We start from the raw sequence: 24997 nt of genomic DNA on the forward strand, positions 1-24997 counted from the left end.
GTCGGTCTATGCAGATATTATTTCTGTAATTCATGCTTTAACGTATTACTGTTCTTGCCGTTTATTGACCTATCCTCATTACTGTTAGTGAGCCAGGTAATTCACTCTATTAACATCTGTAAACCATGTTCATTTGAATGACTGTTCTTATCATTTGTTATCCCACCTTCGCTACTGTTAATGGACCACGTAAGTCACTATATTCAGCTATTAGTTTTATAAACTCGCTTTCACTTTATATATGTTCGGATTATTTCTGTCACGATATCGGTTGTTATTTGTGTAGAGTATATTCAGTGTTTTGTATGGATATTAACGCTCCATGTTCCCCTGACATGATTCTTTCTCAGTCGCTTATTCACTGGTCTGAGATCTCAGTGTCTTCATTTTTCACAGCTTGTTTGATGTGGTGCAATCTTATTAAGAGTCAGGCTTTCTTTGAGTCTGTGACACCATGAGTATTGTTGGATAATTCTTTGTGATGAACGGATTATATTGTGCTGTCTGCATTGAGCTCTCGTATCGAGTTAGAAAGAGGCCTTGCACGATTTAATCGTATCTGTGGAGATACTTTGTAATGCGGAGTTGTAGAACGAAATCAGATGGACAGATGGTCAATCTTTGAAATGATTCAGCTCCCGTCATTATCTCAATCTCCCTTACCGACCACTTTGAATTAGTATCACCGCTTTTGATTGGTTGCAATATGGTTTATGTAAATCATGTTTAACAATATCATTGTTTATATCATAAGGTCACTATAATCATGCATTATTTGAGTAATTATGTTTTACTATTATTGGCGGTGTCGGTTATATCATTATATCCCCCTTTAATTGCTTCGCCTGTATTCCCCTTATGATAATGTAGCCTGTAACAATTGATTCAACTTTACGGCTCCCTCTTCCGGCATCAGTTCAATAAATGGTACATCTTCACTTTGAATTATTTAGCTAGGATCACAGATACACTTTAAAATCTTTGCCACAATCCTCTGATGATTGAATGCTCAGTGCTCTCATTGTATACCACGAAAGCCCTTTGTTACTGCCGCGTGTTTCTGGGTTGTTCGGAAAGGTTCACAATTGTCTCCGGCTCTGACTTGTTCCACCGGGCTTCCAAACTAAATCCCACGCTTCATGATTACAGATATCTCCATGATGTTCAGCTTTCCTCGAACCACTACTCTCAACGCTTCCTGAGATCCACGCTGCCACATGCACACTCTCAATCTCTCTTTTCAGCAGCACCGACCCACCCGACCTCACAGATGTCCTGATCCGCAGTTCCATTTCATCATTCGCCTCATCCGGCGCTTCAACAAAAACACTTTTTTTCTTCGTTTCAGGTGTCAAGGGCCAGAAGTAGCAAAACCTTTTAGATACCAACACCCGTTCTGATCTCTATTCCCCTTCACTTTTCTCTGACCCCATCCCTCCCTCTAATCTCACCCTTTGCCGTGTTTTCACAATCCCCTCTGAGGTTCCCGTCTTTAAACTCTAGCGATCAGTCCTCAGCAAAGGCCTCAACTTCATTCCCTTACACCCCCACCTCAATGAATTTCGAGCTTGACACGATGCTGAGCTATTCTTTCATTGCCTTCATCTCCAAGCCCAATTCTTTGGAAAGGAGTCTTCCACCCGCCCCCAATCCACGCACAATGGACCCTTTCTCCAGCCTTCTCGTTCCAACTGAACAGTGGCCTTTTACCTTTCTTGATCTTTCCCTTGGGGATGGCTGGCGTGACATTGGGCATTTCAATTTCTCTTCACCCTTCACTCACTCTAACCTCCTTCCTTCTGAACTTGCAGCTTTCTGTTCTCTCGGGTGCAACGCCGACATTGTCATTAAACCTGTTCACAAGAGCTGTGCAGTTGTTGTTTGGCGAGCAGATCTCCACCTTGCGGAGGATGAACGCCAACTCTCTGACACCTGTTCCTACATCCCCATAGACCATGAATCCACAGCCGAACATCAAGCCATAGTTTCCCAGGCCGTCACTGACCTCAACTCCTCTGGAGATCTTCCCTCTACGGCCTCCAACCTTATAGCCCCCCAAACCTGCACAGCCCGCTTCAACCCCCTTCCCAAGATCCAGAAACAGGACTGCCCCGGTAAACCCATTGTTCAGCCTGTTCTTCCCACACGGAACTTATTTATTCCAAGCTCGACGCTATTTTTTCTCCCCTTGTCCGGTCTCTTCTCACTTACATTCTCGACTCTTCAGGCGCCCTCTGACAATTGAACATTTTCCAGTTCCCCGGCCCTAACCGTCTCCTTTTCAACATGGACGTCCGGTCCGTCTGCACCTCCATCCCCCACCAGGACGACCTGCAGGCCTTCCACTTCTTCCTTGAAAGTAGGCCCAGCCACTCCCTATCCACCAACGACCTCCTCCGCCTGGCTGAACTTGTTCTTACATTGACCAACTTCTCCTTTGAACCCACTCACTTCCTCCAAATAAAAGGTGACGCCACGGGAACCCATATGGGTCCTAGCTATGCCTGCCTTTTTGTGGAATATGTGGAACATTCCTTGTTCCAGTCCTACTCAGGGCCCTCCCTCACCTCTTTTTCCGGTGCATTGATAACTGTATTGGTGCCGTTTTCTGCTCTCGATTGGAAAATTTCATCAACTTTTCATCCAATTTTCACCATTCACTCGCCATGACATGGTCCATCTCCGACTATTCCCTTCCCTTCCTCGACTTCTCCAATGGCATTTAAGGTGTTTGGCTGTCAACCAATATCAACTGTAAGCCCACCGACTCCCACAGCTGTCTTGATTACACTTGCTCCCGCCCCGCTTCCAGTAAGGACTCTATTCCATTCTTCCAGTTTCTCTGTCTCGGTCGCATCTGTTCAGATGATGACACCTTCGGCACCAGTGCTTGCTTTTTCCCATCTCTTACTTTTTCCTCAAACGAGGATTCCCCTTCACCGTAATTGACAGGGCCCTTGACATGGTGCCTCTGTCTTTGACCTCTTCCACAGTTCCTATGAAGCTCGAGAAACAGCACCTCCTCTTTCTATTCGACACTTTACAACCTTCTGGACTCGACATTTATTTCAATAACTTCAGATCATAACGGTTGCTCAGGTTTTTTCGGAAAGCAGTTCCTGGTAATGGTTCTGATGTTGTCATTTACAGGGCCTCGATTCCCATCTTTTGAACATTTACTTGTCCCATTACCGCCATTCTTGCCATGCACCATCATCCCTGTTGTCATTTAATAACTCCTGCCCTCCACCCTATAAGAGACATTCCCTTTTGTTCTTTCCTTCCCTCCACCATCCCCTTTGCTGTGGCTCTGAAATTGCATAAAAACTGTTAAAACTTCAACTTTTTTTTATTCGTTCATGCGATGTGGGCATCGCTGGAAAGGCCATAATTTATTGTACATCCCTAATTGCCCTTGTGAAGGTGGTGGTGAGCCGTCTTCTTGAACCACTGCAGTCCGTGTGGTGTTTGTTCTCCGACAGTGCTGTTAGGTTGAGACTAACAGGATTTTGACCCAACGACGATGAAGGAACGGCGATATATTTGCAAGTCAGAATGGTGTGTGACTTGTCGGGGAACGTGCAGGTGGTGCTGTTCCCATGCGCCTGCTGCCCTTGTCCTTCTAGATGGTGGAGGTAGTGGGTTTGGGAGTGCTGTCGAAGAAGCCTTGGCGAGTTGCTGCAATGCATCTTGGAGATGGTGCACACTGCAGACACGGTGCGCCGCTGTTGGAGGCAGTGAATGTTTAGGGTGGTGGGTGGTGTGCCAATGAAGCGGGCTGCTTTGTCATGGATGGTGTCGAGCTTCTTGAGTGTTGTTGGAGCTTCACTCATCCAGGCAAGTGGAGAGTATTCCATCACACTCCTGACTTGTGCCTTGCAGATGGTGGAAAGGCTTTGGGGATTCAGGAAGTGACTTATTGAGTCTCTCCAGAATTTTCTGTTTTCATTACAATTGTAGCTTTCGTTCAACAAAATGTTTCCTCTTTATACATCAGTGATTTGATTCCCATTCATTTTTTCGAAATGTAATGTCATACCTGTGAAGGTCAGTTCACGGATGCAACAGGGAAACGGAGAGTAATTTTCTATTATCGCCTCCTCTAATTTAATGTAAATGGTCTTCGTTTTGTTGAACCTCGAGTTAATTTGTCATTTGAAGCTCATGTTCCAGTATCAATTAGGAAAACTCTCATTCCTCACTGACAAGTAAAACCATACAGGAGACCAAACTTCGAAATTTTTCGTATATTTTGTTTATGAAACCCGAGAGATAGTCTTAAATTATCATTCATGTAATCAAACTATCTGAAGTGAGAGACGCATTCGAAAAAAGAAAAGGAAAATATTGAATTTATATAGCGCCTTTCCCGACCTCGGGACCTCCGATACCGTTTTACAGTCAAAGAAGTACTTCTTGGAATGTGGTCACTTTCCTAACGTAGGAAGTGTTCTGATCAAAGCAGAAAATGCTGGAAATACTCAGCAGATCAGGTAGCATCTCTGGAGACAGAAACAGAGTTAATGTTTCAGATCGATGACCTCTCGTCAGAACTGGAAGAAGTAAAGGAAAGTAAAGCAGTTTTAAAGCAAGTGCAGGGCCATGGAAAGGGGGAGGGTGGGGAAAAATAAAAGGGAAGGTCTGTGATAGGGTGGAGGGCAGGAGTGATTAAATGACAAAAGTGATGATGGTGCAAGGTTAAGTGGCAACGAACAGAAGCTGCAACATGGGCTGATCTCTCCTCCATAACCCAGGGTCCCTGGACAATGGTCAGGAGCAGAAAGCTTGGCTGAACGATCTTCTTAGTAGTGAGCAAGAGCAGGATCTCGGACTCATTTACCTTCGCCAATCCAGGGTCACTGAGCACAATTACATCAATGTGACTGCTAACTCAATTCCCACAGAGAACTTGGCTTGGCACATTCTAGAACAGTTCAGTGCCCCGCTCCAACCATTCTTGCTTTCACAATTGAAGCATGTCAGGAGCTCATTTTATTACTGCGGTTTTTCTGATTAATATGTCGCCATTTATTTATTTTCCAATTTAATGCACTTTATTTAAGTAGAAGCTGGATAAGCACAAAGAATCATAGAATAGTAACAACACGGAAGGAGGCCATTCGGACTATCGGATCCGTGCCTGCTCTCTGCAAGAGCAATCCAGCTGGTCCCACTCCCCCGCCCTATCCACGTAGACCTGCTTTTTTTCCCCTTCAAGTACTTATCCAATTCTTTTTTGAAAGCCACGATTGGATCTGCCTCCACCAACGCATCACTCAGTCCATTCCAGATCCAAACCACTCGCTGTGTAAAACAAGTTATTCTTCATGTCGCTAAGAATCTTTTGACAATCACCTTGAATCTATGTCCTCCGGTTCTTGACCCTTCCACCAATGGTAAAGGTTTCTCTCTTTCTACTCTGTCTCGGCCTTCATGATTTTGAATACCTCTATCAAGTCTCCTCGCAACCATCTCTGCTCAAAGGAGAACAAACCTAGCTTCTACAGTCTATCCACGTAACTGACGTCCCTCATCCCTGGAACCATTCTAATTAATCTCATCTGCACCCTCTCTAAGGCCTTCACATCCTTCCTAAAGTGCGGTGCCCAATACTGGACACAAAACTCCAGTTGTGGCCCAACCACTGTTTTATAATTGTTCAACGCAACTTCCTTGCTTTTGTGCTCTATACCTCTAGTTGTAAAGCCTAGGATCCCGTATGTTTTTTAACCCCTTTCTCAACCTACCTTGCCATCTTCAACGATGTGTGCACATATACCCCCAAATCTTTCTTTTCCTCCCCAAGGGATAAAAGACGAGAACAATGTGTTGATAGGGTTAGATGGGGAAAGGTGGGATGCGGCGCACGTGGAGCAGGCATGGACCAGTTGGGATGAATCGTTTGTTTCAGAGCTGTAAATTCTATGTTACTATCTAATATTTTATGGTAAATAAAATGTATCTCGCAACCAGTCCTGGTGACGGGTGAAATAATTAGATTCTTCAACTGATGCAATAACAAAGATCACATTTTTACCAAAAACTCAATCAATCAGATGCCTTCGCCCTGTTTCCGATCTTTACTCTTTTTATTCCTTCCAGTTAATGTGGTGACGATTGTGATCCTGTCTCGGGGAAAGTGCGGTCTCTCCAAATGTGTCACTCGCTACCTGGTGGCAATGGCAGCAATGGACCTACTCGTTATTATCATCGATCTGATACTGTGCCATACCCGTGTTGTTTATAATGTAGAGTTCTATTTCATAAGGGATATCCCGGTGTGTAATATCCACGCCGTCCTGCTTTACACAGTCACTGACTGTTCTGTCTGGTTCACGGTCAGTTTTACCTTTGATCGATACATCGCCATTTGTTGCCAGAATCTGAAAACCAAGTACTGTGTGGAGAAAACGGCGACTGTGGTTCGAGCAACAATTACTGTGTTTTTCTCTTTCAAAAATATTTTCTGGTTCTTTATGTACACGAAGAGATATAATTTCAGCAATCTATCCTGGTTTTGTGTTGTAAAAGACAGCGTTGCAGAGTCAAAGGTGTGGGGCGCGTTTGAATTCTTTCATTATATTTTAACTCCATGCATTCCATTTCTCTTCGTCTTACTGTTCAATGCTTTAACCGTCAGATACATTTTAGTGGCCAACAGAGCCCGCAAGAGGCTCCTGAATCGCGTCGGTGGGGAGATTCCCAGTGACCCAGAGATGGAGAACCGCAGGAAATCCATGATTATACTGTACGCTATATCAGCAAATTTTATTCTGTTATGGACGATATATATGATATATTCTATTTATTGGCGAATGGCTTACCTGGGTTATGAGGCTATTTGTCTACCTGTGTTTGTACGGGAGTTAGGGTTCATGTTTCAACTCATGGGTTGTTGCACAAACACCTGTATTTATGCGGTGACGCAGCCCAAATTCAGAGATGAGTTGAAGAATCTGTTAAAATATCCTTTTACTGTAATTGTTAAATGAATTAAAAGATGAAAACAACTCAACACTAGAACTCAATCTCGTCTGAAATTTTATCAGTTCCACCACCGACTCGACTCAGTGATCGGGACATAATGGGTCACATGAACTGAAAACTGTCACGTTTGTCGATGGCACTGTGTTAAGAGGAACAGCAAATTCTGTACATGGGGCAGGAAATTGCAAAAGGAACAGGAGAGATGAAGTGAGTGGGCGAAATTATGACAAAAGGAAGAGATCGCAGATGCACTATTACAGACATATAAAAATTCATTAAAAAGGGAATAGTGCCAGAGGACATCATGACGGCTGATTTGATCCCGATGTTGAAAGAAAAGATAGAACCAGTCCAGTGATCTATAGCCCAATTAGCTTAACATCGATGGTCGGAAAGATAATGAAATCCTTATTCAAAGATTTCAAAAGGGAATGTCATGCTTAACCAAACTTATAGAATTCTTTCAAAAAGCAACAGAAAGTGTGGACAAGGGGAATGCAGTAGATGGAATATATTTGATATTCAAAAGGCCTTCGATAAGGGTACCACATCGTAGATTCATGACTAACGTCAGAGCCTGTGGAATCAACGGAAAAGTAGCAGATAAAATAGCAAGCTGGCGACAAAACAGAAAACAGAGAGCAGTGGTTAAAGGAAGTTAATCAGACTGGCAAAAGGTGCAGGTGTTTTGCCACAAGGATCGGTGCTGGGGCCACTGTTGTTCACCATTTACATTAACGATTTGGACTCAGGAATTGGAAGCACAATTTCAAAATTTGTTGATGACACCAAATTTGTTGCACATTTAAAACCAAGGAGGACTGTGACACAAAGCAGGAAGACATTAATAAACTTCTAAAGTGGGCATGTAATTGGCGAATGAATTTCAATATAGATAAGTGTGACGTATTGAATTTTGGTAGGAAGTATAAACATTATTATCCAAGCAGTATATAACATACTGCTTGGATAATAATTCTAAATGCGGTAGAGAAGAAGAAGGATCTGGGGAAACGTAGGTTAATAAGGACATAAGAAAAGCAAACCAGGCACTGGTATTCATTTCCAGAGGGATAGCATTGAAAAGCAGAGAAGTTATGTTGAATTTGTATAAAACCCTGGTTAGACAAGAGTTGGTGTGCTTTGAACAGTTCTGGTCACCATGTTATAAAAAGACCATAGATGCAATGGAGCAGGTGCATACAAGATTTACTAGGATGATTCCACATCGAGCCTTTGCATAGGTCGCAACTCTCCTCATTGCGTCCCACAGTGTGTGAACCTCGGAGTGTGCCAGTCGGCAACACTCGGTCGTGGACAGCTCCTTCAGCTGGAACACTTGCATGTGTCAGGCAGACCAAAGGGCCTCCTTCACCGAGTTAATGGCATTCCAGCAGCAGTCGATATCTGTCTTGGTCTTTGTCCCGAGGTCAGCCCATACAGCACTGCGTCCTGTGTTACCGAGATGTTGGGGATGAACTGGGACAGATACCAACGCATCATTCTCCACATAATGGGCAGTCCATCAGGTGGTGGGCGATGGTCTCGTCCCGGCCACAGCCTCGAGCTTGCGGTGGTGCTGAGATTCGGTGCGTGTTCGAACGACCATACTGATAGCGCCCTTCTCTCCACCATCAAGGCTACACCCTGGTGCATCAGTTCTGGTGACGAGACGTTCTGCCACATGGCATCGACCCTCTGGTCGGGGAACTGCCCAATCGGATCCATCCTCTCCTTTCCCTCCTGGATTCTCAGAACGTTCTGTGCCGACCACTGCCTGCCGGCCTTGTGGTCGAAGGGTTCCTCCTCATACATTTCTCAACCTGGTAGTGGGGGACGGTCCAGCTCGATGGAACATCCTGCATCCTGTGTTGGACAGGTAGATACTCAGCACGTAGCGACACTTGGTATTTGCGTACTTGGGCTCTACACCTATACGGAGGCAGCCACACACAAAGGTGGCCATCGGGATCAGAGCGAGATTAAGTATTGCAGTTCCCCCCTTTGTCTGGGGGCTTGTACATGGTGTCCCTTTGGAAGCGTTCTCCCTTGGAAATCCAGAGAAAGTGGAAAATAGCTCGGGTAACTGTGACTGCACATTGGCGGTGAATGGGCCAATACCTTGGCCACGTAGAGCAACACCGCGAGTCCCTCACACCTTATCATCAGGTTCTTGCTAGTTATGGACAGGGCGCACCCCCCAAATACCAGGCTTATGTTTGACCTTGGCGACCCGTTCCTCCCAGTTCTTGGTGCAGGTCTGGCCCCCCCGAAACAGATCCTCACCACCTTCAGATAGGCCCTGACCATGAAGGGGACAAATGATCGGGTCTCCCCAGTTAGATGTTTGTGAGGTGTTTCCCTGGTCCCCCTATTAGGTGTCCGTGGGATGTCTCCCAGGTCTGATATTTGTGGATCGTTTCCTGGAACTTCCAGTTTGGTGATCGTGGGGTAATTCCCGACTCTCCCCAGTTAGATGTATGTGGGGTGATTCTTGGGTATCACCAGTTCGGTTTTTGTGCGGTGTTTCCGGGTCTCTCCAGTTATGTATGTTTGTGGGGTATTTCTGGCATCTCCCAAGTTAGATGTTTGTGGGGTGTTTCACGTTCTCCACAGTGAGGTATTGAATAGAATCTTAGAAAGATAGAAATTTCGGCCGGAGAAGAGCTATCCCACCCAATCTCACTTTCCAGTTCTTGGTCCGTAGCCCGGCAGGTTATGGCACTTAAAGTTCACATCCAAATACTTTTTAAATGCGATGAGGGTTTCTGCCTCTCCCATCCTTTGAGGCAATGAGTTCCAGACCCCACCACCCTCTGGGTGAAAAACATTCTCCTCAACTCCCCTCCAATACTTCTACCAATTACTTTAAATCTATGTTCCCAGTTTATTGACCCCTCTGCCCAGGAAAACAGGTCCTTCCTGCCCAGTCTATCTAGGTCCCATATAATTTGATATAATAAATTAAATCTCCGCTCAGCCTCCTTTGTTCCAAAGAAAACAACCCAAGCCTATCCAATCTTTCCTCATAGCTAAAATTATCCAGTGCTTGTATCATCCTCGTAAATCTCCTCTGTCCCCTCTCTGGTGCCATCGCATCTTTCCTGTAATGTGGGGAGCAAAACTGTACACAGTGCTCAAGATGTGGCCAAACTTGTGTTTTATATATTTCCAGCAGAGCCTCCCTCCTTTTATATTCAATGCCCCAGCTAAAATCTTAAAGTATCCCATATGCTTTCTTCACCACCTTGTCAACCTGTCCTGCTACCGTCAGGGCTCTGTGGACGTGCAGTCCACGGTCCCTTTGTTCCTCTACACCTCTCAGTATCCTCCCAATTATTGTGTACTCCCTTGCCTTATTTGCTCACACCAAATGCATTGTCTCACACTTCTCCGGATTGAATTCCATTTGCCACTTTTCTGCCCACCTGACCAGTCTATCGACAGCTCTCTGCAGACTGCAGCTTCCTTCCTCTCTAACAAGGACGTGGACAATTTTTGTGTCATAAGCTAACTTCTTAATCATGCACCCTACATTGAATACACATATATACCACAAACAGCATTGTACCGAGTACTGACCCCTGCGGAACTCCACTGGTAAGACCCTTCCTGTCACAAAGATACCCTTTGATTCCTGTCACTGAGGCAATTTTGGATCCAACTTGCCACTTTCCCTTGGATCCCAGGGGCTTTTCTTACCAGTCTGCCATGTGGGACCTTGTCAAAAGCCTTGCTAAAATCCCTGCAGACGACATCAAACGTGTTACCCTCATCGATCCGCTTTGTTACATCCTCAAAACATTCAATCAAGCTAGTGAGACACGACCTTCCCTTAACAAATTCATGCTGACTGTCCTTGATTAATCCGTGCCTTTCGAAATGACGATTAAAACTGTCCCTCAGAATTTTTTCCAATAATTTGTCCAGCACCGAGGTTATGCAGACTGGCCTGTATTTACTCGGTCTATCCCTTTTTCCCTTCTTAAACAACGATAGAATGTTAGCAGTCCTCCAATCCTCCGGCACTACGCCTGTCGCCAGAGAGAATCGGAAAATGATGCTCAGAGTCTCCGCTATTTCCTCCCGTGCTTCTCTTCGCAGCCTGTGATACATTTCATCCGTGCCTGGCGAATTATCTACTTTCAAAGATGCTAAATCACTTAATATTTCCTCTCTCACTAAGTTGATCCCATCCAATATTTCACACTCCTCCTCCTTAACTACAATCTCTGCATCATCTCCCTCTTTCTTGAAGACAGACACAAAGTAATCATTAAGAACCATTCCCACATCTTCCACCTCCTCACATAGGTTACCTTTATGGTCCCCACTAGGCTCTATTCTTTCCTTAGTTATCCTCTCGATCTTTATGTATTTATAAAACACCTTTTGGTTTTCCTTGATTTTACTTGCCAATATTTTTTCATGTCCCCTATTTGCTTTCCTAATTTCCTATTTAATTTCACCCCTGCACTTTCTATACTTCTCTAGGCTTTATGCAGTATTGAGCTCTCGGTGTCTGACATGAGCTTCCATTTATTGCCTCATCTTACCCTGGATGCTCCTTGAAATCCAGGGGGCTCCAGATTTGTGATTCCCATCCTTTTTCTTTGTTGAAACATATTTGCTTTGCACCCTCACTATCTCCCCCTTGAATGCCTCCCACTGCTCTGACATTGATTTACCTTCAAGTAACTGTTTCCAGCCCACTTTGGCCAAATCACATCTCAGCTTTGTAAAATTGGCCTTTCCCCAATTAAGAACTTTAACTCCAGGTCCAACTTTGTCCTTTTCCGAAACGACGGTAAATCTAACTGAATTGGGCTGCTGGCAATTTGCAAACCTCTCTCACCAGGAGAATTGCAAGCTCTGGACAATTCCATCTCCAAACTTGCACTTTGACTCGGCCCTTTCTCATTCATACCTTCAGCTTCCCCATGTCCGCTCTGCGAAGTATCGATGATCAGCAAATCACATAGCGACTGTCAAATCCATCGCATCCCTCGTCACTGCTTCTGTTTCACACTTCTCAGCGCAGCTGGTATTACAGCCTTGCCAGATAATCAGTGTATAAAGTTTGTAAGGCACTGATGGATAAAGGTTGGCGTCAAAATAAAATGTAAACTTTACCCGAGGACACAGTGCCTGCATTTCAAGAAACAATGCGTGGAATTTCTGTAAGTTTGCCTGCTGAATGCAGATTGCAAAGAAAAGTTCAGCAAACACCATTCTTTGGTGCAGTGAAACGCAACATTAGAAAACAAAGAACTTTCTCTTCTGCTGATTTGGTAAATCAAAAGACAGGTTGAGCTTAGGACCTGAAATCTATCAAAAAGATCGATTCTCATTTATTCAGGCTGCGAACTGCCCATCAACAGAGATTGGATTCCAGGTCCCTTTTATTTATTTGCCGAAAAGTTGTAAACGAATGGGACAAAAGTTGAAATTCCACCGAGATTTGAACTCGGAATCACTGGTTTTAAAGTCCAGATTGTTCATCATTACACCATTGAACCCATTCATTAATGCAAACGGCATCCTCTCAATCTTCTCTGTTACAAGAAGAACAATCCCAGCTTCTCCAGTCTATCCGCCAAACTAAAGTCCCTCATCCCTGGAATCATTCCAGTAAATCTCGACTGCACCCTCTCGAAGGCGTTCACATCTTTCCGAAAGCGCGGTGCCCAGAACTGGACACAATACTCCAGTTGTGGTCGAACTATTTTTTTTTAAAAGTTCATCATGACTTCAATACTTTTGTACTAGATTCCTCCATTTCAAGCCTAGGATCCCGTATGTTTTTTTTAACCGCTTCCTCAACCTGTCTCGCCGCATTCAACGATTTGTGCACATATTCCCCCAGATCTCTCGGTTCCTGTACCCCTTTTAGAATTGTGCCCTCTAGTTTATATTGCTTCTCCTCGTTCTTCCTACCGAAATGTATCACCTCGCATTTTGCTGCGTTCATTCTCAACTGTGACGTGTCCGCCCATTCCACCAGCCTGTCCATATCCTCTTGAAGTCTATCATTATCCTCCTCACTGTTCACTACACTTCCAAGGTTTGTGTCATCTGCAAATTTGGAAATTGTGCCCTATGCACACAAGTCAAAGTCATTAATATATATCAAAAATGCAGTGGTTCCAAAACCGATCTCTGGGGAACAACACTGTATACCTCCCTCCACTGCATGCCGTTCATCACGACACTCTGGTTCCTGTTACTGAGCCAATTTTGTATCCATGCTGCTACTGCTCCTTTTATTCCATTGGAATCAATTTTGATGATAAGCCTATTATACGACACTTTATCAAACGCCTTTTGAAAGTCGAAAACCACCACATCAATCGCGTTGCACTCATCTACCCGACCTGTTACCTCATCAAAAATTCTGTCAAGTCAGTTAAACACAATTTCCCTTTAACAAAAGGCGAAATCGAAACAAGGAGCTCGATCCTCATTGATTGAGGCTGCGAACTGCCCACCAACATGGATGGTATTCCACGTGCCTTTTATTTGTTTGCCCAAAAGTTAGAAACGAATGAGACAAAACTTGAGGTTGCATCGAGATTTAAACTCGGATTGCTTGATTCAAAGTCCAGAATGCTCACCATTACACCATGGAACCCACTCGTTGATAAAGTTGCTCCCTCCCTTGAAAGACACTTCGCTGCTTTATCAGCATTGCCATGGCGCTGCATGACTGACTGCTCGATGCTGCTGGCAAACCTCTCCCATCAGCAAAAATTCAAGCATTGGTCAATTCCAACCTGCCACTTTGGCTCGGCCCTTTTTCATCCATACTTTCAGCTCGCTTGGTTGGATAATCATTGTATAAACATTGCAAGGCACTGATGCATAAAGTTTGGAGTGAAAAGAAAAGACCTCAGGTTTAATCGACATTTGAATTTGGATCGCTGGAGTCCAAGTATAGAATGTTCACCATTACACGACGAACTAACTCATTACCTGAGCCAGCACAAACCAGCCAAAGAAACTTGGCCCTTTCATTAGCACTGCCAGAATGCGAAATCACTGAACCCTCGAGGCGACCAGGCAAACCTCTCCCATCAGCAGAACTGAAACTTCTTGAAATGAAAATGTAAACTTTGAAAGAGGACACGATGCATAAAGTTTGCCTGCCTTTCAAGAAACAGTGCTTTGAATTTCTACATGTTTGCCTGCTGAGTGCAGATTGGAAAGAAAAAAATCAGCAAACACCATTCTTTGTTTCAGGGAATCTAAGCATTACAAAAAAACAACTTTCTCTTCTGTAGATTTGTGAAAGCAAAAGACAGGCTAAGCTTCGAGTCTCATTGAAAGGTGATAGCACTGAAGGAATCCATTCAGCCCTTGGAGTCCTGACGGCTGTATGCAAAAGCAAACCAGCTGGTCGCACACCCGTGCCCTATCCCCGTAGCCCCGCACATGTTTTCCTTTCAAGTACTTATCCAGTTCCCTTTTGAAAGCTATGATTGAATCTGCCTCCACCGCCCCCTCTGGCAGTGAAATCCAAATCATAACCACCAGCTGTATAAAAACGTTTTTTCCACATGTCACCTTTGTTTTTTTTGCCAGTCACCGAAAATCTGTGTCCTCTGGTTCTTGACCCTGACGCCAACCGTTTCTCTCTATCTATTCTGACTGGATACTTCATGATATTAAATACCACTGGAAAATCTCCTCTCAATCTTCTCTGTTCCAAGATGAATAACCCCAGCTTCTCCAGTCAATCCACATGACTAAAGTCGCTCATCGCTGGAATCAATCCAATGCCCTCTGCACTCTCTCTTCGGCCTTCACATCCCACTTGACTTGCGGTGCCCAGAACTGGACACAATACTCCAGTTGTGGTCGAACCAGTTTCTTATAAAGGTTCATCATGACTTCCTTGCTTTTGTACTCAATGCATTTTTTTATAACGCCCAGGATCCCGTATGTTTTTTTAACCGCGTTCTTAACCTACGCTGCCATATTCAACCATTTCTGTACATGTACCCCCAGATCTCTCTGTTCTTATACCCCATTTAGAATTGTGCCCTCTAGTTTATATTGCTTCTCCTCGTTCTTCCGACCGAAATGTATCACTTCGCATTTTTCTGCGTTAAATTTCACCTACCACATGTTCGCCCATTCCACCTGCCTGTCTATATCCACTTGAAGTTTATCACTATCCTCCTCACTGTTCACTACACTTCCAAGGTTTGTGTCATCTGAAAATTTAGAAATTGTGCTCCCTACACCCAAGTCCAAGTTATTAATATATATCGATAAGGGCAGTGGTGATCACACCGACATCTGGGGAACACCACTCTACACCTCCTTCCAGTCCGAAAAACAACCGTTCATCACTACTCTCTGGTTCCTGTCACTGAGACATTTTTGTATCCATGCTGCTACTGCTCCTTTTATTCCATGGGGGCCAATCTTGATGACAAGCCTATTATACGGCACTTTATAAAACGCCTTTTGAAACTCTATATACACCACATCAATCGTATTGCCCTCATCTAACCTCTCTGTTACCTAATCAAAAACTCTATCAAGTTAGTTAAACACAATTTGCCTTTAACAAAAAGGCCAAATTTATACAAGGAGCTCGATCCTCATTGATTGAGGCTGCGAACTGCCCACCAACAGGGATGGGATTCCAGGTGTATTTTATTTGTTTGCCCAAAAGTAAGAAACGAATGGGACAAAGGTTGAGGTTCCATCGAGATTTGATTTCCGATCGCTGGATTCAACGTCCAGAGTGCGCACCATTACACCATGAAACCCACTCATTACCAAGGTTGGCCCCCTCCCATGGAAGACACTTCGTTGCTTTATCAGGATTGCCATGGCGCCGCGTGACTGACTGCTCGATGCTACCAACAGGGATTGGATTCCAGGTGCCTTTTAATTGTTTGCCCTTAAGTTGCAAACGATTGGGACAACATTCGAGGCTGAATCGAGATTTGAATCGCTGGAGTCTAAGTCATTAATGTTCACCGTTACACGACGAACTCATTCATTACTTCAGCTAGCACAAACCAGCCAAAGACACTTGGCTCTTTCCTTAGCACTGCCAGAATGCGACATCACTGAACCCTCGAGGCTACCGGCAAACCTTTCCCATCAGCAGAACTGCGACTTCTTGAAATGAAAATGTCAACTTTGCCCGAGGACACGATCCGAGCAACAATGTTTCAAGAAACAATGCTATGGATTTCTACATGTTTGCCTGCTGAATGCAGATTGCAATGAAACGTTCAGCAATCACCATTCTTTGCTGCAGTGAAACTCAGCATTACACAAAAAAACAACTTTCTCTTCTGTTTTTTTTTGGGAAAGCAAAAGAGCGATTGAGCTGATGACCTGAAATCGATAGAGGCAGCTGCACCCTCATTGATTGAGGCAGCGAAATTAACAGCAACAGGGATTGGTTTCGAGGAACATGATATTTTTGAGCCCCACAGTTGCAAGCCAATGGGACGAAAACAAGACAGATTCCACCGAGATTTGAACTCGGATCGCTAGATTCAGAGTCTAGAGTGCTTACCAATACACCATGGAAACCACCATTGAGCTCAGCCAGCACCCACCATTCACAGACATTTGGACCTTTTCTCAGCACGACCTTTCGAGGCTGCTGCCAAACCTCTCCCATCAGCAAAACTGCAAGAATTGGACAATTCCAAACTGCCACTTTGACTCGGCCCTTCCTCATCGACACCTTCAGCTTCCATCCTTTCCCCTCTGCTAAGAATCGATGCTCAGCCAATCACACAGCCACTGTCAAATCTATCGCTTCCCTCGTCACTGCTTCTGTTTCAATCTGCTCAGCGCAGCTCCAGTTCCAGTCTTGCCGGATAATCAGTGTATAAATATTGCAAGGCACCAATGCGTACAGTTTGGCGTTAAAGCAAAATGTAAACTTTGCCGGAGGACACGATCCAAGCAATGCCTGCATTTCAAGAAACAGTGCTTTGAATTTCAACAAGTTTGCCTTCTGAATGCAGATTGGAATGAATAATTCAGCAAACACCATTCTTTGTTGCACTGAAACTAAGCATTACACAAAAAACAACTTTCTCTTCTGTAGATTTGGGAAAGCAAACGACAGGCTGAGCTTTTAGACTCATGGAAAGGTGACAGCGCGGAAGGAAGCCATTCAGCCCATCGAGTCCTGACGGCTCTATACAAAAGCAAACCAGCTAGTCGCACACCCCTGCCCTATCCCCGTCGCCCCGCACATGTTTTCCTTTCAAGTAATTATCCAGTTCCCTTTTGAAAGCCATGATTATATCTGCCTCCACCGCCCCCTGTGGCAGTGCATTCCAGAAATGTTTTTCCACATGTCGCCTTTGTTTTTTTTTGCCAGTCACCTAAAATCTATGTCCTCTGGTTATTGATCCTTCCGCCAGTAGGAACAGTTTCTCTCCATCTATTCTGGCTCGACACATCATGATATTAAATACCTCTGGGAAATCTCCGCTAAATCTTCGCTGTTCCAAGAAGAACAACCCCAACTTCTCCAGTCTATCGACCTTCCATCCCTTTGTTGATGAGCGACACTAGACAGATGGGGCGGTAATTGGCAGGATTGTATTTGTCCTGCTTTTTGTTGACAGGACATACCTTGGCAATTTTCCACATTGTCGGGTACATGCCAGTGTTGTAGCTGTTCTGGAACAGCTTGGATAGAGGTGCAGCTAGTTCTGGAGCACAAGACTTCAGCACTACAGCCGAGATGTTGTCGGGGCCCATAGCCTGAATGCAGATTGGAATGAAACACGGCGGCTGGCGAATTTAAATTCAATTAATTAAATAAAAATCTGGAATTAAAATACTAGTTTTAGTAATGGTGGCCATGAATCTACCGGATTGTCATAAAAACCCATCTGGTTCACTTAAGTCCTTCAGGGAAGGAAACCTGCCGTCCTTACCCGGTCTGGCCTATATGTGACTCCAGACCCACAGCAATGTGGTTGATTCTTAATTGCCATCTGAAATGGCCCAGCAAGCCACTCAGTTGTAAAAATCTCGCTAGGGATGGGCAATAAATGCCGGCCTTGCCAGCGACGCCCACATCCCGTGAACGAATAAAATAAAAAAAATCCAGTGCAATCAGCCGTTTCTTGATATCACGTGGAGTCAATCGAATTGGCGGAAGACTGGCCTCTGTGATGTTAGGGATATCGGGAGGAGGCCGAGATGAATCATCCATTCGGCACTTCCGGCTGAAGATGAATTGCTTCAGTCTTGTCTTTTGCACTCACGTGCTGGACTCCGCCCTCACTGAGGATGGGGATGTTTTCAGAGCCTCCTCCTCCCGTTCGTTGTTTAAATGTCCACCACCATTCACGACTGGATGTGGCAGGACTGCAGAGCTTTGATCTGATCCGTTGGTTGTGGAATCGCTCAGCTCTATCTTTAGCATGTTGCTTCCGTTAATGTTATGCTGATGATATCTTAATATTATCTTGCTTTTATGCCATTTTATTCAGGTTCATGGACAAATTCTTCCATCATCCCTTCTCCCACATCGCTTCTCTCTCTCATTCATTCTTTTTTTTTCAGTCCAGAAGAGGGTGGGATTCAGAGCTCACCACCGAACCCTCAGCACACATGCCGCCGTCTGCCACTCCGTGTGATCCAAGAGATAATTCAATACATTACAGGCTGTGCAAACACAGAAAGCTGACCCACCAGTGGAGGCCGCACGTTGTTGGACACGGAGTGAAATAAACTGAAGTGTTTATAAAAAATTAAAGATCACAACACGTGTCTCTTTCTCTCTCCGCCATCCCGGCTTGTGCTGAGTGAGCTGATTTCAACTGGTGTGGTACTGAGTTCCACACAGAGCAGGTTGGCCACATGTTCGATCTCAAGCCTGAACTAAGATCTCACGAGTTGTGCTACCGAGCCACGGAGCAAGAAAAGCCGAGGCTCACTCCTCGGCCTGAGCTTAGTTATCTGTGTTCACCCGGTGTCGTACTGAACCCGACAGAGCAAGTTGGATCACCTGCCTGTGATATGTTGGATCATCTCACTTGTTACGGTACTGAGATTAATGCAGAGTATGAAGGACCAAGTCCCATCCCCAGCCGGTGCCCTGTTATCTGATCTCGCTCAACGTGTTACTGATGATTTTCATCAACATCTTTGAATGTGGCAGCACAAGTTGGTGAAGCCGTTAGTACAGCATCCGGTTCCTTGGCTTAATAATAAATGAGAAATAGAGTAGAAAAGCAAGGAAGTTATGTTAAACGTTTATAAATCATTGTTCAGGCCTCAACTGAGGTATTGTGTCCAATCCTGGGCACTATAATTGATTAAGGATGTCAAGTTGTTGGAGAGGATGCAGAGGAGATTCACCAGAATTATACCAGGGATGGGGTTTAGTTATCTAGAGATACTCGAGAAACTGGGATTGTTCCGCTTTGAACAATGAAGGTTAAGGGTAGAAGTAAGCCACGAGGTCAAAATTAAGATGGGTTTTTAAAGGGTAAATAAGGAGAAACTGCACCCACTGGCGGGAGGGTCGGCAACCAAGGGGTGCAGATTTAAGATAATTGGCAAAAGAACTAGAAGGGAAATAAGGAGATTTATTACACAGCGAATTGTTGTGATCTGGAACGCACTGCCTTAAATGGTTTTGGAGCTCGATTCAATCATATCTTTAAACGGAGAATTGGATAATTACTTCAGTATCTCTCCACAGATGCTGCCTGACCGGCTGAGTTTCTGGGTTTATTTTTGTGCTTTCACTGTATCAATTTTCCTGACAAGCTGCAACTTGCCTCAAGGGCGCAGCTTCAAGCAAAACTTTCTTGTGCTCTTCTCACACACAAGATCGCACTTTACTTTCCTACACACGCGCTTTAAAATCTGCCGTTTCCGTACACATCGTCCTGAGCCATGAGAATTGGCTATTGCTGGTGTTGAGTACTGAGGCTGTCGATAGTCGCCACATCATGGCTACTATCGACACCACAAACTGCCGGCTCCAAGTGGCGAGGATCCCCAAGAAGATCGCACAGATCGACACAGACATCAAGTTTCTACAGAGCTGCAAGAAAACAGACAAGATCCCGAAAGGACTACAGATCACGAACCCACTCAAGTCGGCATGCAACATAGACTACGCTGAGAGACTCTGCCTTCATACCTCTCGCACACTCCGCAACCATTTCGTACACTAGCTCTGCAGCAAACGCAGCATCATGTGCTCAGGACACAGCAGACCAGCAACGAGACACTTCCAAACAGACGAGGAAATGGAACTACGCTGCCGACATGCAAACCAAGAGCAGGAAGATTGAGAAACTCGGCATCACCACCAGCAGCAACCAAGCCTCCCCCGGTACCACGGTTGCAAACGCAGGGAAGTCCATCGTCAACTTATCCGACCACACCCTTCAACCAGACGAAATCGAAGTTCTCAGCCGAGGGCTCAATTTCTGCCCCACCACCAAAATGGACCCCATCGGTCTCGCGGCGGACACAGAGGAATTCATCAGGAGAATGAGGCTCCGGGAATTCTTCCACAAATTCCAAGATGTCAGCAGCGAACCCAATGAGACAATCAATGATCTGGAACAGTGGACAGAGGGATCCGCGGTACAGCAACCGAAGAAGAAAGAGTCAAATTGGACCCCTCCGGATGGTCGCTGCCCTAAGCTTCACATGTATGCTCAAGCTGTCAGGAGATGCATCAACGCCAGATTCATCAGCCGCACTCACAAGACAGTCCAGAATGTCACCCGAGCACAACGCAACGCCATCGACGCTCTCAAGACCAACCGTTACATCGTCATCAAGCCAGCGGACAAAGGAGGAACCATCGTCATACAGAACAAAACGAACTATTGCAAAGAAGCATACCGACAACTGTACAACCAGGAACACTACAGACGGTTACCCGCAGATCCGACCAAACAACACACCCACCAGCTCAACAAACTGATCAAGACCTTCGATCCAGACCTTCAAGGCATCCTATTCGCTCTCATCCCACGTACTCCCCGCTTGGGAGACTTCTACTGCCTCCCAAAGATACATAAAGCCAACACACCCGGACGTCCTATCGTACCAGGCAACGGAACCCTGTGTGAGCACCTCTCTGGATACGTCAAGGGCATCCTGAAACCCATCGTACAGGGAACCTCCAGCTTCTGTCGTGACACTACAGACCTCCCACAAAACCTCAGCACCCACGGACCAGTTGAACCAGGAACACTCCTCACCACGATGGACGTCTCGGCACTCTACACCAGTATCACCCACGATGACGGCATCGCTGCAACAGCCTCAGTACTCAAAACCAACATCAGCCAATCTCCAAACGCCATCCGACAACTCTTCCGCTTCATCCTGGATCACAATGTCTTCACCTTCGATCACCAGTTCTTTACCCAAACACACGGAATAGCCTTGGGGACCAAATTCGCACCCCAATACGCCAAAATTTTCATGCACAAGTTCGAGCATGACTTCTTCACTGCACAGGACCTCCAACCAACGCAAAACACCAGATACATCGATGACATTTTCTTCCCATGGACCCACGGCGAAGAATCACTGAAGAGATTACACGATAACATCAACAAGTTCCATCCCACCATCAAACTCGCCATGGACTACTCCTCAGAATCGGTTTCATTCTTGTGCACACGAATCTCCATCAAAGACGGGCAGCTTAGCACCTCACTCTACCGCAAGCCCACAGGCAACCTCACGATGCTCCACTTCTCCAGCTTCCACCCTAACCACGTCAAAGAGGCCATACCCTATGGACAGGCCCAGCGAATACACAGGATCTGCTCAGACGAGGAGGAACGCGATGGACACCGACAGACGCTGAAAGACGCCATCGTAAGAACGGGATATGAAGCTCGACTCGTCGATCGGCAGTTCCGACGGGTGACAGCGAAAAATCGCACAAACTTCCCCAGAAGAAAAACATGCGACACAACCAACAGAGTACCCTTCGTCGTCCATTACTTCGCCGGAGCGCAGAAACTACGCCATGTTCTTCGCAGTCTTCACCATGTCATCGATGACGACGAACACCTCGTGAAGGCCATCCGCACGCCTCCACTACTCGCCTTCAAACAGCCATCTAACCTCAAACAAAACATCGTTCGCATCAAATTACCCAGCTTTCAGGAGAACAGCGAACACGACACCACACAACCCTGCCACGGCAACCTCTGCAAGACATGCCAGATCATCGACACTTACACCACCATCACACGAGAGAACACCACCCACCAGGTACATGGTTCATACTCCTGTGACTCGGCCAAGGTTGCCATAACGGATGAACGGAGACCGCACAACAATCGCCAGACAGGAGGTTTCTCTCCCAGTCGGGGAACACTTCAGCAGTCAAAGACATTCAGCCTCCGATATTCGGGTAAGCGTTCTCCAAGGCGGCCTGCGAGACACACGACAACGCAAAATCGTCGAGCAGAAATTGATAGCCAAGTTCCGCACCCATGAGGATGGCCACAACCGGGATCTTGGGTTCATGTCACGCTGCATGTAACCCCACCTGACGTAGAGTCATCCAGACTCAAGTCGTTGTTGGCTTGTTCTCCATACACAGATGCGGCCGGACCTGCTGCGATTTCCAGCAAAAAAAAAAAATCTGTTTTCAATTCAAACCCCAGCATCTGCTACATTTGACCCCTTGTGACCCCACCTCAGTATTCTTGGATGCAATGTTTCCCTGACTAACCTGTTTGAACACCATTCACTCCTTTGATTCATAAGGTTAAATCTCACGGGATCCAAGGTGAGGTAGCCAATTGGATACAACATTGGCTTGACGACAGAAGACAGAGGGTGGGTGTCGAGGGTTGTTGTTCAAATTGGAGGCCTGTGACCAGCGGTGTGCCTCAGGGATCGGTGCTGGGTCCGCTGTTACTTGTTATTTATATTAATGATTTGGATGAGAATTTAGGAAGCATGGTTAGTAAGTTTGCAGATGACACCATGATTGGTGACATCGTGGACAGTGAAGAAGGTTATCTAGGATTGCAACGGGATCTTGATAAATTGGGCCAGTGGGCCGATGAATGGCAGATGGAGTTTAATTTAGATAAATGTGAGGTGATGCATTTTGGGAGATCGAATCGGGCCTGGACCTACTCCATTAATGGTAGGGCGTTGGGGTGAGTTATAGAACAAAGAGATCTCGGAGTACAGGTTCATAGCTCCTTGAAAGTGGAGCCACAGGTGGATAGGGTGGTGAAGAAGGCATTCAGCTTGCTTGGTTTCATTGGTCAGAACATTGAATACAGGAGTTGGGATGTCTTGTTGAAGTTGTACAAGACATTAGTTAGGCCACACTTGGAATACTGTGTACAGTTCTGGTCACCCTATTATAGAAAGGATATTATTAAACTAGAAAGAGTGCAGAAAAGATTTACTAGGATGCTGCCAGGACTTGATGGTTTGACTTATAGGGAGTGGTTCGATAGACTGGGACTTTTTTCCCTGGAGAGTAGGAGGTTGAGGGGTGATCTTATACAAGTCTATAAAATAATGAGGGGCATAGATAAGGTAGATAGTCAAAATCTTTTCCCAAAGGTAGGGGAGTCTATAACGAGGGGACATAGATTTAAGGTGAGAGGGGAGAGATACAAAAGGGTCCAGAGGGGCAATTTTTTCACTCAAATGGTGGTGAGTGTCTGGAAACAGCTGCCAGAGGCAGTAGTAGAGGCGGGTACAATTTTGTCTTTTAAAAAGCATTTGGACAGTTGCATGGGTAAGATGGGTATAGAGGTGCATGGGCCAAGTGCAGGCAATTGGGACTAGCTTCGTGGTATAAACTTGGCGACATGGACATGTTGGGCCGAAGGGCCTGTTTCCATGTTGTAAACTTCCATGATTCGATCTATGATTCTACTGTGATTATCTCTCTGCCGAGGTGTGACAAAGGGTAGCTGGAAAGATTATCTGTAATCACCGGTCATTGTTCTCTGACTATAAATGCTGTGCCTATAAGCATCTCTTCACTTCACCTGATGAAGGAGCAACGCTCCGAAAGCTTGTGATTTCAAATAAAGCTGTTGGACTTTTACCTGGTGTTGTGCGACTCAATGCACTCATTGGTTGAGGCTGCGAACTGCCCACCAACATTGATTGGATTGGAGGTGCCTTTTATTTGTTTGCCCAAAAGTTAAAAACGAATGGACCAAAGTTGAGGTTCCACGGAAAAACGAACTCGGATGGCTAGATTCAAAGGTCAAAGTGCTCACCATTACACCATGGAACCCATTCATTAACAGAGCGGGCCCTCTTCATTCAAAGATACTTGGCTCCATTATTAGCATCGCCATCGCGCTGCTTCATTGACTGCTCGAGGCTTCTGGCAGATCTCTCCCTTCATCAAAACTGCAAGCGCTGGTCAATCCCAACCTGCCACTTTGGCTCGGCCCTTTCTCATCCATACTTTCAGCTTCCCCACTTTCCCATCTGATAAGTGTTGATGCTCAGCCAATCTCACAGCTACTGTCAATTCCATCGCTTCCCTCGTCGCTGCTCCTGTTTCACACTGCTCAGCGCAGCTCGTCTTGTTGGATAATAAGTGCATAAACATTGCAAGGCACTGGTGCAAAAAATTTTGGGTGAAAAAAACTCGATCCTCACTGATTGAAGCTGCGAACTCCCGACCAACAGGGATTGGATTCCAAGTGCCTTTTTCTTGTTTGCCCTTAAGTTGAACATGAATGGGAAAAAAGTTGTGGTTGCACCCAGATTGGGGCTCGGATCGCTAGATTCAGAGTTTAGAGTACTCACCATGACATCATGGAACCCGATGATTTCTTCAGCCAGCAGCCACCATTCAAAGACACTTGGCTCTTTTCTCAGCACGGCCATGTCTCTCCATCACTGACCTCTCGAGGCTGTTGCCAAACCTCTCCCATCAGCAAAACTGCAAACAATGGACAATTCCAAACTGCCACTTTGACTCAGCCCTTTGCCACTCACACGTTCAGCTTCCACTCCTTCT

The 24997-nt window shown here is 45.5% G+C and overlaps 1 protein-coding gene and 1 non-coding gene across 2 annotated transcripts; one reads left to right on the plus strand and one right to left on the minus strand.

Moving 5' to 3' along the window:
* Positions 1-2286: 2286 nt before the first annotated feature.
* Positions 2287-6992, plus strand: LOC137301977 (probable G-protein coupled receptor 139). Its single transcript, XM_067971693.1, has 2 exons — positions 2287-2359; positions 6103-6992. The coding sequence occupies exons 1-2, from the start codon at positions 2287-2289 to the stop codon at positions 6990-6992; spliced, it is 963 nt and encodes a 320-aa protein (XP_067827794.1).
* A 9484-nt stretch (positions 6993-16476) lies between these two features.
* trnaq-cug (transfer RNA glutamine (anticodon CUG)) lies at positions 16477-16549 on the minus strand. Its single transcript has one exon. It is a non-coding gene; the product is annotated as a tRNA-Gln (tRNA).
* Positions 16550-24997: the final 8448 nt, after the last annotated feature.

This window comes from Heptranchias perlo, chromosome 35 (genome assembly GCF_035084215.1).
Source record: "Heptranchias perlo isolate sHepPer1 chromosome 35, sHepPer1.hap1, whole genome shotgun sequence".
Taxonomy (NCBI): domain Eukaryota; kingdom Metazoa; phylum Chordata; class Chondrichthyes; order Hexanchiformes; family Hexanchidae; genus Heptranchias; species Heptranchias perlo.